This window comes from Pituophis catenifer, unplaced genomic scaffold, assembly GCF_029215685.1.
Source record: "Pituophis catenifer annectens isolate HBS135680 unplaced genomic scaffold, rPitCat1.0.hap2 SCAF_2, whole genome shotgun sequence".
NCBI classification, from domain to species: domain Eukaryota; kingdom Metazoa; phylum Chordata; class Lepidosauria; order Squamata; family Colubridae; genus Pituophis; species Pituophis catenifer.
The window spans coordinates 272,877,955-272,893,214 of NW_027256882.1; the positions used below are offsets into that span (position 1 = coordinate 272,877,955).

Here is a 15,260-nt window from a genome sequence, read left to right on the forward strand (position 1 = left end):
AGTTAATGGTACATAACTTTTTAATGAATAATTCATGGTTCGTACTGAACTCTCCCCTTAGGGCTATAACTCTCACACAAAATATTTCAGAAATGACCTTGTATTGTTTTGGAGACCATGAGCTGCTGGACAATTCTTAAGTATTTTTTAAGTTGGGGCATCCTAGTTGCCAATTCATGCTTAATAATGCCTCTTTCTCTGCTTGTCATGATAGCAAAAGATGAAGAGTTCTGTTCCTGAGATCACCTAATAATAATCACCTGTAAATTATCTTAATAGAATTCCTGGACAGATCTTGTCCATCAATACAAACCAGTGATTCTTAAGCTGTTTGACCCAATTACCCTTCTCCCAATCCTGAATAACATCATAAACCTCACCCCCTCACCCTAAAAAACTCTCACTAATACAGACTGCTGTTTTACAAAAGCAACTTACAAACTGGATCCTCGACTCACAAACAAGTAATTACAAATTGCTCCATTACTACTAGGATACCCCCAAATTATCCTTGGGGTAATTTACATCTACTTTAAGAATTGGTCTAGTTCAGTATTTCTCAGCAGGAATGCCTGTTTTGAGTGAAAATAAATTATTCAAAACAAGGAAGAGTCAAGTTGACGAAAGCTACCTAGTTAGATAATTTATTATTTTATTTGATATTATTTAGTGTTTTTCAACTTAAGCAAATTTAAGATGGGTGGAACTTTAACTCCCAGAATTCCCCAGCCACTCATGCTGGCTAGGGAATTCTGAGAGTTGATATCCACCTATCTTAAAGCTGCTTGAGAAACACTAGACTAGATAATATCAAATAAAATAATAAATTATCTAACTAGATAGCTTTCACCAACTTGATTCCTCCTTGTTTTCAGTCATTTATTCTCACTCAAAACCAGCATTCCTGCTGTCAGTGTAGACAGAAGGGGGGGCGGAGAGGACAATTAATCATCATTAAAGATTCAGTTTGTGGAAGTAAAATGTTAGCACAATGTTGCCCCTGAAAAGTAACAGCAAAATGGACTTTGCTCAGTCAACAGTTTGCCTGATAATGCATCTGCTCTACAGCAACTGAAGTTTGCTCTCTGCAAGACAAAGCTTTATCAGATGTGCTTTGTCCTAGTTCCAAAGAAACTTTTCTAATGCTATGCCTGGTTTTAAAATGCATTGCCTGTGAAAGATTTCAAATAATGAAGCTAGCTAGTAAAAGTGACTGAATTTTGTAACTCAAACACTATGATTCATGTTCAAAGTACCACCATAGATTAAAATGTACTGTGCACTATGCAAATAGTATTTTAAGATGATGTTTGAAGAATTAGGATAGGTTAGCAGCATAGCAAATCCTACATGAAAATTCTTTTGACTTCTTGCAAAAAAATGTTATAATGGTCTTCGGCAGTGATGCAGCCAGTGAATAGAGTTTGCCAATCAAGAGATGAAAGGTCATCAGTGTCAGATAATAATCTAAAATAGTGCCACTGAACTACTCTGTCTATACTGGAAGGGATGGTTTTGTGTTTATACTTTCCCTCCATTTTCTTTAAGGGACCGAAGGGGGAGTGGCTTAGCCACTCTATAAATATGACCCCCCTTTACTCACACACACTGAGAGAAGAAGGATATACACTGACTTGACAGACTTACAGCTGCTCAACAACAGACATTCTGTCTCTGTCAAAATGGCTAGATAAGAAAGGAATATGCTCTAAGCACATTTACCTAAGAAATAAATAAAGACCAAGGGATAATGCTCTGTGATTTAAAATGTAAATAGTTTATTGATTTTAAATAAACAATTAAGGTTTTTCTTGATAAAAGAAACCTGGCTTAAATGTAGCTGCTGGGACATTCCAAGATTTTATTGACCTCTACAACCTAAACTAAAAACTTTTCCAACAATCAGTTATGAGATCATAGTTGGCTTTTCTAAAGTTATACTTTGGGATTCCGTCACATTGTCTATGTGAGGATGTAAGTTGAGATACAAATCTATCATGCTATGGTCACTGTTGGAAAGGGTTCTTTTATTTGTAGTCCATAATAGCAATTATGTACCGGTAGCAATTCTCTTATACAGAAAGCCAATAGGGTGTTGTGGTTAAGGTGCTGACCTAGAAACTAGGAGTTTCTGAGTTCCCACCTTAAGTGTGAAAGATGGCTGGGTGACTGTGGCCCAATTCATCTTTCTCAGCCCAGCCTACCTCACATGATTGTTATGAGGAAAATAAGAAGCAGGAGCATTAGGTATGTTTGCCACCTTGAATTATATATATATGGTATGTGCAAATTTCTCAAAATCAAAGTTTTGGATTCAACATGCCTACTTCCTGAGTTCAAAATGGTTTTGGACATTTGAAACAGTTGCTTCACATTTGAAATGTCTGTTTCCACCACCTGGGAGGTGTTTTGAGCTTGAAATGCTTCCAAAATGATGAGAACAATTCATTTCAAATACAAACCATCTGCTTTAAACTTAATTATTTTGACAATCTGAATTCAAAACTGTAAATTTTGACTGGAAAAACTTTCCATAATGCATATACAGGAACTCCTCACAATCACAACTAGGTCCCATCATTAAGCAAGACATCATGTGATTATGATCTGTGATTTTACTGTTTGCTTCTCCACTAACTTTGCGCATTGGAAGCCAACTGTGAAGCACACCAATGGCTTTCCTTTGACTATGGGAATATTACAAAGATCATAAGTGTGAGACTAGTTATACATTTACCTTTTCAGTGCCATCATAACTTTGAATGGTCAACAAAGTGAGGGCCGCCGGTATATACTTAATTTATTTTGACAGACTTCATGCATTTACATTGTCAGACAAATTCTCTGTTACTTATTCCCTGTTGATTGATCCACACCTTAAGGATAAACTGATAACAAAGTGGCACTGGCTTCCTTTAATATTCCTTATCCCAAAGGTCTACTATATATGCAGGCTCTCTGAGTTCAACTGAGTTTTCTTGAAATTCCTCTTTCACATGTCTGGTTTTTACATCTGTAGCCTTCTATCTTCTTTATCTTTAGGAAGCCTATATTGCTTTGTCTCCTATCAGTGCCTGTGTGTTCCTACCAATTCCAAAAATGCAGCCGAAATATGCAGTGGTGGGATTCAAAATTTTTTACTACCGGTTCTGTGGGTGTGGCTTGGTGGGCGTGGCATGCCATGGTGGGCATGGCTTGGTGGGCATGGCAGGGGGAGGATACTGTAAAATCCCCATTCCCTCCCCACTCCAGGAGAAGGTTACTGCAAAATTCCCATTTCCTCCCAATCAGCTGGTACTTGGGAGGCAAAGAATAGATGGGGGCGGGGCCAGTCAATTATTACCGGTTCTCCAAACTACTCAAAATTTCCGCTACCGGTTCTCCAGAACCTGTCAGAACCTGGTGAATAGCACCCCTGCACCCAACCCACTAGCAACAACAAAGTGGAAAAACACTTTGGGGGGGGGAGAGAAACTGATTTCATAGGAGTAGTAGTAAACAGATAATGATTACCTTGAGGACTATGTCAGAAGCCAATACTTCCTTGGGGCCCTGGATCTGTGCTCCAGCCTGTCTATAGTGGTCATCAGAGAATTTAGCAGCTTCTCCTGCACTTGACTCCACAATAACGTTAAAACCCTGCTTAACCAGTGCTTGAACTCCAGCTGGTGACAAAGCAATCCTTTTCTCATTTTGAAAGATCTCCTTTGGAACACCTACAGTCAATTCCTTATATGGAATACCTATAAAGGCAGAAATATAAACAGTATTTGAAGTAATAGTTAAAAGCCTGAACATATTATAATATCCTATGCAAAGTATTATTTGCACGTACCGTAAAACAATTTTTAAAAAGCATTTAAAGCATTATTTCAAATATAGTAAATTTTAGGAACACAGCCCCAGAAGTCATGCACAAAACTAAAAATAATATGTTGCTGTTTTATTATTGCAGCTTTCCCCTACCTGGCAAATTCAAATGTTTTGGGTCTCTAACTCCCATAATTCTGAAAGACCATAGCCAAAAGGAAATTGTGTAAGAGTGAATTTGGATTATTTTGCATCCATTAGCATAGCAATTTAGGTTCGATGGCATGTATAATCTCCATTTCTTGGGCTATTCTCTTATTCCATGGACAAAAATAATCCCAGTTCACCTACTAAGGCCAAATTAGTGCATCACTGTATAAAGTAGATATGAAGCCATAACTCACTACCGGTATTTATTTATTTCTTTACAGATTTTTTATGACTGCCCAGTGATCCTAGATAGCTCACAACCACCAATAAAAACAGGATATCCGCCATCAAGGGCTAGACTAATCCAACCATTACTTCCTGGCTCAACCCCCATCCTAGCCTAATTCTTGGGGGAAGAATCAGGACTTTGTGGCCTTCCAGAAGACTAAAAGGTCTAAAAGTATGTCTCAAATTTGAAGTAGGATGCTACTCCAAAGGGGGTTATAAAGAAAGCATGCCTCCTACTATGTTTCCCTGAAAATAAGACCCTGTCATATTTTTTTGAAGCCTGAAATAAGCGCTTGGCCTTATTGCCATGCACTCAAAAGCCCATTTAGGCTTATTATCAGGGGATGTCTTATTTTGGGGAAAACAGGGTAGGTCCCATAAGATGACCACACTTAAGGGAAGGGACCTGCAGCATGCAATTCCATCAACATCTATGTAGCCCCAAATACTGTGAAAACTATTCTTGACTCACATAGGTGATAATATCCCTAGGATGCCAACAGTCAAGGAAGCAAGCATAGCCAATTATTTAGTAGCTGAGAGTTTCATTCATTGGGCGGGGGGGAGGGGTTGGAGATACCAGAGAGAGAAAGAGAGAGAGAAGGTCCATAATGTGTGATGTGAGCAAAAGCCAAGATATTGTTTTATAACTAGGGTTGACAGTTTTGGGGTTTTTTAGTTTACACTTTGTGGAGTTGCCACAAAGAAGAGGGAGTCAAACTATTCTCCAAAGCACCTGAGGGTAAAACAAGAAGCAATGGGTGGAAACTAATCAAGGAGAGAAGCAACTTAGAACTAAGGAGAAATTTCCTGACAGTTAGAACACTTAATCAGTGGAACAACTTGCCTCCACAAGTTGTGAATGCTCCAACACTGGAAGTTTTTAAGAAGAGATTAGATAACCATTTGTCTGAAGTGGGGTAGGGTTTCCTGCCTAAACAGGGGGTTGGACTAGAAGACCTCCAAGGTCCCTTCCAACTCTGTTATTCTGTTCTATTCTATATTCCAAGTTTGCCATCTCAAGAGGTCAGTTTTGAGCATAAAGTCAAGAGTTTCTGGGAACCATAAAAAGGGGGCTCGAGAGGCATTAGTTCCCTGCTTGCGATAAAGATTCTTTTTTTACGTACAACTATGGGAAGGTTCAATTTAATGTGTGGCAATGAGAGTGACACATTTTAAAACTCTTCTGTATACACACTGTGGAAATAACCTTTTATGAGTATGAGAGAGGCTAAGCATGCCTTGAAGACAACAGAGGCATCAGATAACCCAACTACATACACATGATTAAAAGGTGAGGAACGAATGATTGTGAATCAACATCTACTTATCAGCACTGCTGAGTGAACACTAATTTCTATTCTGCCACCTTTCAAAAGGCGGGTGCAGAATGCATGGTGGTGTTTAACAATAGCCGCTTCTATTGAAGAAGCCAAGTGCACAGTTCCCCTCATTCCTTTATCTTTCCTCAAAAGGAAAGTTCCAGCACGAATTCTGTGTTGGATAAGCAGCAGCAGAATAGAAAACAATAGTGGGAACTGCAGCTATCACATATGTAGGGATCCAGCCTATAATATGGATGCCATCGCAGAGTACCATTTGCTTATAGGAGATAACAGTAATTGTCAACTTACAACCTATTCATTTAGTGACCTTTCAAATTTACAACAGCGCTGAAAAAAGTGACATGACCATTTTTCACACAATGATTGCAGCCTCTTCATGGTCACATGATCAAAATCTGAGTGCTTAGCAACTGGCTTGTATTTATGACAGTTGCATTGTCCTGGGGTCATGTGATCACCATTAGTAATCTTCCCACAAAGTCAACGGGGAAAACCAGATTCACTTAACATCCACATGAACCTCACAAGTCACTTAACCACTGCATGTTTCACTTAACAACAGTTAAGCAGTGATTTGCTTAACAGCTGTGGCAAAAAAAAGGTCATATCATGGGGTGCAACTTACTTAACTACCTGTACTTACTACTGAGCATTCACTTTGCTGAAACAAGCATCAGCTTGTATCCATAGAAGCACCAAAACCCTACCAAAACTGCTATTGCACTTTTTTTAAATCACATGTTGATACATTAAGCATTACTAGCCACAGTCAGTCCTCCATTTACAACTGTAATGGAGCCTGCCACTACAGTTGTAAAGGGGGTCATCTGACTGTGGGGGGATGTAGGTGTGGGCAGCAGCCATCAGAACTTCAGAACTGGGTCTAAGTACCCCTGGCGAGGTCTGTCATAATTTTGAAGGGTCACTAACTAACCGGTGGTAAGTCAAGGACTACCTGTTATTGATCAAGGCAATAAGAATTGACTACCTCTTAGGAAGAAGTTCAAATCATGCATTTATTAGTATAGCTGAAAAAGCACACACAAGTCCACTTTCCCACACAATTTAACTTTATTCCAAAATTCAAGCAGCAATGTTATACATACTAAGGATATTACTAAGCAGATTCTTAATACTGCATCTTCCCTATGGATATTTTTCTTGATATGGCAAAATTTCTGGAAGACACCTGTTGGAGAAGACAACTACTGTAATACAAGTGTTCTGTGTAGATAACGAACTTTTAAGTATGCCATCTTCATTAATATTTTCTCAAAAATATATTTGATGCATACTTTTATTAGTCTTTTCTATTGTATTCCATTGTATTAGATTCAGTCCTACGGACAAAATAATTGAACTCATAAAATATTTTATAGTCACTCATACTTTCTATTCAACCATATACTTAACTTCTTCTGTCCTATCAGGAAAGTAAAAAAACAGAAATATATATCTCTGAGGGCAAAGCAAGCAACAAAGGCAATAGTTCTCATATGTAACAAGCCAAAAAAATATATGGGAAGTTATTCCCGTTTGTTTCATCAGGAACGCCCTTTAACTGTGTTGCATTATTTACAAAGCTAACCATGGTTAATGTGATATAAAAACCACAGATCTTAAAAATAAAGATAAAAACATTTCTTTCTGGGAATCAGTCCAATTAATAAACCACAGTTACTCTTAAAAATCTCACAATTAAGCAGAAATACAGAACTGAAGGAAGGCAGGCAAGTACAGGTAGTTCTCGACTTACAACAGTTCATTTAATGACCACTCAAAGTTACAATGGGACTGAAAAAAGTGATTTATGACCATTTTTCACAGTTACCTTTGTAGCATCCTCATGATCATGTGATCAAAATTCAGATGCTTAGAAATTGGTTCATACTTATGACCACTGCTCTGTCCCCAAAGGTCATGTGATCCCATTTTTCAACTTTTGGACAAGCAAAGTCAACGGGGAAGCCAGATTCATTTAACAACCGGGTTATCAATTTATCAACTGCAGTGATTCACTTAACAACTGTGGCAAGAAAGGTTGTAAAATGGGGCCAAACTCAATTAACAACACGGAAATGTTGGTCTCAATTGTGGTCGTAAGTTGAGGACTACCTGTAGCTGGCTACGTTGGCCTTCATTGTGACTCCCTTAGTGGTCTTCCGCAAGAGAAAAGTAGACCAAATCACAGCCACTTATATTAGTGATGGAAATTCTAAACTAGGAGTTCTATAAAAGAAATTGTTGCAAAGATTACTCGCTAATGCTAAGGTGGGGAATAAATCTGCAAAATGTGTACCTCATAATTGGTTTACTATATCAACAGCTCTAGAAGCTGCTCACCTTTATTCAGAGTTCTGCAGGAAGAGGAGGAAATAGCCTAATAGAGCAAAATGAAATGAAGACAAAAGAATGCAATGAATAACACAGAGGAAACAGAAATCCTTGCAATCAAATTTACCCGTATTTCAAAGGAAAACAAGACTTATTCAAAATGCACAAGCACACAATTTTCAATATAGATATATTACATTAAAGAGCTGAAGCAACAGAAAAGAAATACAAAAATGAAAGAAAAGAGACAAGAAAATTTAAGATGTGAAGGCTGGCAATAAGTGGATAAGCCTAGATTAATTGGATAAGCTTAGGTAAATTCCAAAAATAATCATAGATCCTGAAGGCTATGTAAGAGCTGCAGCTTAGGTGCTATAGGTAACAAATAAAAATGGATTTCATGCATTGGTTTATCAGAAGACTAATTTTAACCACAGTTCCTCCAACACAATAACTTTCAAGTGAGCCAGAATGTAACTCTCATTATGCCAGGCTCTAATAGATTTTTCTGATTCGACTCACAACCACAATTGAATCCAAAATTTCTGTTGCTAAGTGGGACGGTAAAATGAATTTTAGCCCATTTTACGAGCTTTCTTGCCACAGTTATTAAGTGAATCACTGCAGTTGTTAAATCTGGCTTCCCCATTGGCTGCTTGTCAGAAGGTCGTCAAAGGTGATCACATGATCCCAGGACACTGCAACTGTCATAAATATGAATTTTGATCACGTGACTATGGGGATACTCTTAACGGTCGTGTGAAAAGTCCCTTTTTTCAATGCCATTGTAACTTCGGTCACTAAATGAACTGTAGTAAGTTGAGGACTACCTGTAGTCTTGTAATTGAAAAATATATATATAAGTAAAAGCTAGTATTCTAAAAACAAAGCAACATATTTCTAGCAACATTTCTATTCATTTGTAAAATTCCCTTGAGTCCCATAGCAGGAACAATGAAGAGGAGTCATTTTGTGACCATACAGATAGTCCTAGACATACAAACATTCATTAAATGTTCGAAGTTTTGAAAACAGTGTTATCTAAAGTGACTTATGATATTTACCTCACATTTACAACCATTGCAGCATCCCCAGAGTCATGTGATCAAAATTCACACTTGGCAACCAACATATATTTACAACAGTGGTGAAATCCAAATTTTTTTACTATCGGTTCTGTGGGTGTGGCTTGGTGGGCGTGGTGTGGCTTGGTGGGCATGGCTTGGTGGGCGTGGCAGGGGAAGGATACTGCAAAATCTCCATTCCCACCCCACTCCAGGGGAAGGATACTGCAAAATCCCCATTCCCTCCCCACTCCTGGGGAAGGATATTGCAAAATCTCCATTCCCACACCATTCTGGGGCCAGCCAGAAGTGGTATTTGCCGGTTCTCCAAACTGCTCAAAATTTCCCCTACCAGTTCTCCAGAACCTGTCAGAACCTGCTGGATTTCACCCCGATTTACAACAATTGTAAACAATTGCCATTATGATCTTCCCAGAGGGCTTCCAACAAGCAAAATCAATATGGGAAGCCAGATTTGCTTAATAACTGTGTGACCATAGTAAAAAAAAAGTAATAAAATCTGATGCGATTCACTCAACCACATTGCTTAGCAACAGAAGTTGCAATCCCAATTGTGGTCATAAATCAAGGATTACCTGTACCCACCAAATGCTCCCAAAATTCTGAATTAAAACTTTTTAGTGTAAAAGGTAATTAATTCTAAATTAAACTTTCAGTGTAAAAAGGGTTTTTTAGCGTGTGGATAATTCACTTTCTTGAACTTAAACTTTTCATATTAGCCACTAGCAAAAATGAAGTAGCAATACTTCCTGCACCATTATATTACTGAAAATCCTGGGTTTGTCCATTTTTTTTTCTTGGTAAAAAAAAAAAAGCAGCAGCAGCAGAGGATCCATTTCAAAACACTTGCATGCCATTAATTTTCACTTTCATTTTATTTTCCAAGTCTTTTATTAGAGCTAGCCTTAGTCACTGAGAGCCACCGTTCTGCCTTCTCCTGCCATGTGCCAAATTTCAAGAGATCTCCAGACAGGCACACTTCCAGGCGTCCTAAGCATGTGTATAAACATGTCTTTCAGTCATTTAATCAGAAGAAAATACCACCCATTTTTTTCTGGCTACAGACTAGAAATGCTCTTCAAATTTCCTTTTACAAAGCAAATATGTTCCAGTGACTGAAGTTGCTATTATAGTTATAAAATTTTGTACTGAATAATTAAAAGTGGGTTTTGCTGACTCTTTTTCTGGAATTCTGTATTTACCTGCTGGTATAGGTATAGTAAAGGTAACTGTTTTCCTCGCACATATGTGCTAGTTGTTCCCAACTCTAGGGGGCGGTACTCACCTCTGTTTCAAAGCCGAAGAGCCAGCGCTGTCTGAAGACATCTCCGTGGTTATGTGGCCGGCATGACTAAACGCCAAAGGCACACGGAACACTGTTACCTTCCCACCAAAAGTGATCCCTATTTTTCTACTTGCATTTTTTACGTGCTTTCAAACTGCTAGGTTGGCAGAAGCTGGGACAAGTGAGCTTGCCCCGTTACACGGCACTAGGGATTCAAACCACTGAACTGCCAACCTTTCAATCGACAAGCTCAGCGTCATAGCCACTGAGCCACCACATCCCTTAGTACTTAGTACCTGCTGGTACTCAATACCAAATTATTCCTCAGCAATTTCACCAACTCAGCTTTTTTTAGGACATGTTGCACTTCTCAATGCACTATAACTAGGAAAACATGCTGAGTCTTCAGTAATATGGTTTCTTCCGAATTCTTTCTTTTTTCATTAAAACATCATTTTTAGCCACACTCTTTATCAGTCTGCCAAGACTGCTCACCATTATTTTCTGCAGAAAACATCACCAATGTCTCAGCTTGGGGGAGGGGGTGTCTTTTTTTTTTTTTTTCAAATTGCATAAGAACTACCACAAGTTTCTGTTCCTTCTATTCCTAGGTTATGTTGCCAATTTCTGACAAACCAACTGATTTTCTCTCATGCAATTATTTTTTATGCATTTTATAGTAAGAGACAAAATACAGAGGTGAAGTTCTATGAGATACAAGTACTTATCATTAGCCTTTAGCCCCAAACACACACACAGGTATATGCAGATACACATTAACAGAGGCTTCAAAATTTCAATGGGAAAAGTTTTGGTTTTGTCACCAGGGCCAAAATAAAATCATTCTTACAGAGTGAAAAAAGATTTTTAAACCAAAACAATGACTTTTGGGCACTTAAAAGTTACCCAACCCAACTCTACACAATGTCCAAAATTCCTTAGTTAACCATGTGTCTTGAAACCTCTGGCTTCCTTAAAAAATGAATGATAACGATATTATTTTAAAAGTCTTCTCAGAGTCTCCTCAGTGTGAGGGACAATATATAAATTTAATAAAACACTTAAATAAAATATGATGATACTCATTATCAATTTCTGCCATCAAATCCAACATCAATATTGGACTATCAAAAATAATCAAATAATATATCTGGTTTGAAGAAAACTGACAGTAAGATGCAGCATTATGGTACTTAGAAGTCTATTTGGACAAGTAATAAGTTATATAGTCACATTAAGAATATTCATTTACATACACTTCACTTTCATATAGTATCTTGGTGTTCAAGAGAATCACATTTCTCAAATAAGATCTAAAATATTCACTAATATGTTTTAACTTTGTAGATTCAAGTTTGCAAAGCTCCTATAAATTCTCCAAAAATGTTGATACGTAGGACTGTAATTTTTTTGTCCCACTTATATAACTTAATGGATTTTTAAAAGCAGACTGCTGTAGTCACATTAATCAAGACTTATCCACGTTTGGAATAGTTTTCCAAAATGAATGAATCTGTAAGGCTCTTGTTAAATTTCATATGGAGCTATTATTTTAAAAATACCAAGGAAAGATTTCTTAGTACATAACTGAATATATTCTGTATTGGGAAAAAAATATAATCTCTTAAGGCATCACTGATTTAATAAACATGTTGACAGCTTGCAATTTAGTTAGCATGGAGTTTTCATAGCCAAGAGGCAATCTTCCCCATTCAAGACAGCTTTCACCATTCCTTCCAACTTGCTATCTCCGAAAATAACACAATAATAAGAATAGTACCGTGTTTCCCCGAAAATAAGACCATCTTATATTTTTTTGAACCCTGAAATAAGCTCTTGTCCTTATTTTCGAGGTCGTCTTATTATTTTGGGGCGTGTGGAGCAAGACGGGGCTCCTCTTACCATTTTACCTGATTTACAGCTCTGTCTCCCTAACCCTAACCAGAGGAAATGGTGGGGACCAGCTACGCATGCATTCAAATATTTTCGGGACGGGCTTATTTTCAGGGGGGGGGAGGCTTATTTTAGCGCATGAGCTCAACAGCCAGATTGGGTTTATTATCCAGGGAGGTCTTATTTTCGGGGAAACAGGGTATATAATTTTTCATGTGCATTTAGACTGGATATACAGTATTAGTATATCCCTATACTGTTTCATTAACAACACTTGCAGAACATAGTAGTACATAAACAAAAAAGTATACTTCCTATTGCAAAATAGGGATGGGAGAAAAGTCAAAGCCACACGTGTTGATTGTACAGGTAGTCCTCGACATATGACCACAATTTAGATCAGTTTTTGTCGCTAATCAACATGGTTAAGTGAGTCGTGCCCGATTTTATGACTTTTGACATGGTTATGTGAATCATGTGGTCATTAAACAAATCTGGCTTCCCCCATTGACTTTGTGTGTAAGAAGCCAGCTGGGAAGGCATTCGCATGACCTTGGGATACTGCAACCATCATAAATGAGAAGGCCAGCATCTCTTTTCCAGGGCTCTTGTAACTTCAAACGGTCGCTAAATGAATGGTTTTAAATCAAGGACTACCTATGGTGCCATTTCTCTTTGAATCAGAAGCAAACAGTGAGAGCTACAGTTGCAATACATCCAGTATAATAAATTGGGAAAGCAACAAAATGAGAGTAGAAAAATGAATGAACCGTTTTCTAGGTCCCATGCCAAACTGTGTAAATCATTTCCAAACACATGTGTGGAAAAATGTGCTCTGTGAAATTCTGCCACTGCAGACTAAATTATAAAACATGCACCGACACATACCCATTACATTAATTCAAGAGATAGTCTTATCAGTCTATCGTTTCTCCAGTTTGTAATAAGACTGCATTGTGTAATGTATCTAACAACCCATTCATCTAGGAACTCTTCTAGATAATTGGCTAACAGATTAGTTAATACACAAAGGCATTTCTAAAGCACAATTCCATACTTTCAAGGAGAACTATTGTCTTTGTTTAACAAAGTATTAGTTGTTACAATCAAAGAACAAGGGCTAATGTAGTACAAAGAGCATCTGAAGGACATACATTAATGTGGACTGGAGCTCTTGAATAAGTTCTACATGCTAATTGTGAAGTGCAGTGTCTTGTTTTCCTCCAAAAGTACATCACTACCAAGCCAGATTTAGGCATTTGACAGCCCTGGGGGGCCATATCTGGCCCTTTCTCTGTCCCCGTCCAGACTGCGTGAGGTCAATCAGAAATCAGACATAAATGGTACACCATGCACACAATTCAACTGCAGTGCTTTTATTTTGAAGGAGAGTTTTCAATTCATGTATATTCAATTCATGTACACCTATGGACTGTCACAGCCCTATTGGTTCAGTCCTGCACAACAGTCCCAATTTCTCATAGCCCCTTAGCAAAATTAATTGCCCACTCTTGCTCCAAGGTAACTTTCTGAGATATGGTGCACTGCAGATTACTAATACCTATTATTCAAGTTCAAGTCCCATCTTAGCCACAAAAGCCAGCTGGATGATCTTGGGTCACTCATTCTCAGTCCAACCCACCTCACAGGGTTGTTGCTGTGAGGAAAATAGGAGGAGGAAAGTGTGTTGGATATGTTCACTGCTTGAGTTATTTGTAAAAATAATAAACGTGTGATTCTGAATAAATTTCTACAGTTGACTTCTGCAAATGGAACACAGAAATGTTGTGCTGTCTTTCTCTTTAAGGTGTAAATGTCTAGGTCTTTCACATCCTATTCCTCTAGTGCCGTGATGGTGAACCTATGGCACAGGTGCCACAGGTAGCACACGGAGCCATATCTGTGGGCACGCGAGCATTGCCCTACCTCAGTCCAGCATGCATGTGCGTGCTGGCCAGCTGATTTTCGGGCTTTCCGGAAGTCGGGAAACGGGTTGTTTCCGGACCTCCGGAGGGGCTCTGGGGGAGTGGGGAAGGCTGTTTTCACTCTCCCCAGGCTCCTAGAAAGCCTATGGAGCCTGGGGAGGGCAAAAAATGGGCCTATTGGGCCCACCATGCCATCGTGTGCAAAAAGCGGGGGGTTGGGTTCACGCGTGCTGCATGGGGGAACGGGGCACATTGAATTATGGGTGTGGACACACGTATGCACAATCCCCCCCACTCCCTCCGCTTTTGGCACGTGACGGCCAAAAGATTAGCCATCACTGCTCTAGTGTAATGAGTGAACCAAGTTTCAAAAACTCTATTAGAACATAGCCAAAGTCTGCTGCTTATCTTTAGATAAGGAACTATGATTCCTGAAGAATACAGTTGTATCCTGGCTTCTTTTTCTTATATTATTAGTGTGATAACTACTGGAAGACCAGAAAAACGTAATGGGACTAGCCTTTATCCATTTTAACACCAGACAGAATTGAACTGAAATCCTGTGAACCAGTTTACATACCTGGTTTGATAGCTGCTTTACACCAGAGAACCTGGTGGGTAAGGAATGTCCGCACCCTTGACGTCTTCACAGTCTTCACCTTGTGGCATATCACATTGTTGAAAAGGGGAACAGAGAAATTACTAACAACTGTACGCAGGATGCCTGCCATATTGCCCAAATCCAGCAAGGGAGATCACACGTTAGGAAGCCGCACAGCTGCCCTGCTGTATACAAAAAAAAACATTTTCAATTTAGCAAATAATAACACATGAAACTTGAAATGTGTCATTGCTAAAAAGAACCTCAGGTTAAGGTTACAAAATAAACTTGGACTTTAAAATGTGCTTGGCAAATTTTACAAGACAAATGAATGATCTTTTCTCCATAAATGCGTAAGATTTAGTAATTGTTTTAAATACACACCTTGAGAAAGTGTACAGAACCTGACTGCCAAAGCACAACAAAGACTGCATTTCATCATGACTTTGATGTAATGTTAAAATTTAAGCTAATATATACACAATTATGTAGCTGTAATTCTAATTACAATAGGAGAGTTGATAGATGACGTAGTCTTCAAGT

At 38.5% G+C, this 15,260-nt stretch overlaps 1 protein-coding gene across 1 annotated transcript in view; it reads right to left on the reverse strand.

Moving 5' to 3' along the window:
• The window catches only part of NNT (nicotinamide nucleotide transhydrogenase), a 68,875-nt gene extending 53,979 nt beyond the window's left edge, over positions 1-14,896 (reverse strand). Inside the window, exons 1-2 of the mRNA XM_070938887.1 lie at positions 14,697-14,896; positions 3,514-3,743 (exon numbers count right to left, since the gene is read on the reverse strand). Of these exons, the coding sequence (XP_070794988.1) occupies positions 3,514-3,743; positions 14,697-14,847 (381 nt within the window). The 5' untranslated portion in view covers positions 14,848-14,896. The remainder of the gene's footprint in view (positions 1-3,513; positions 3,744-14,696) is intronic.
• Positions 14,897-15,260: the final 364 nt, after the last annotated feature.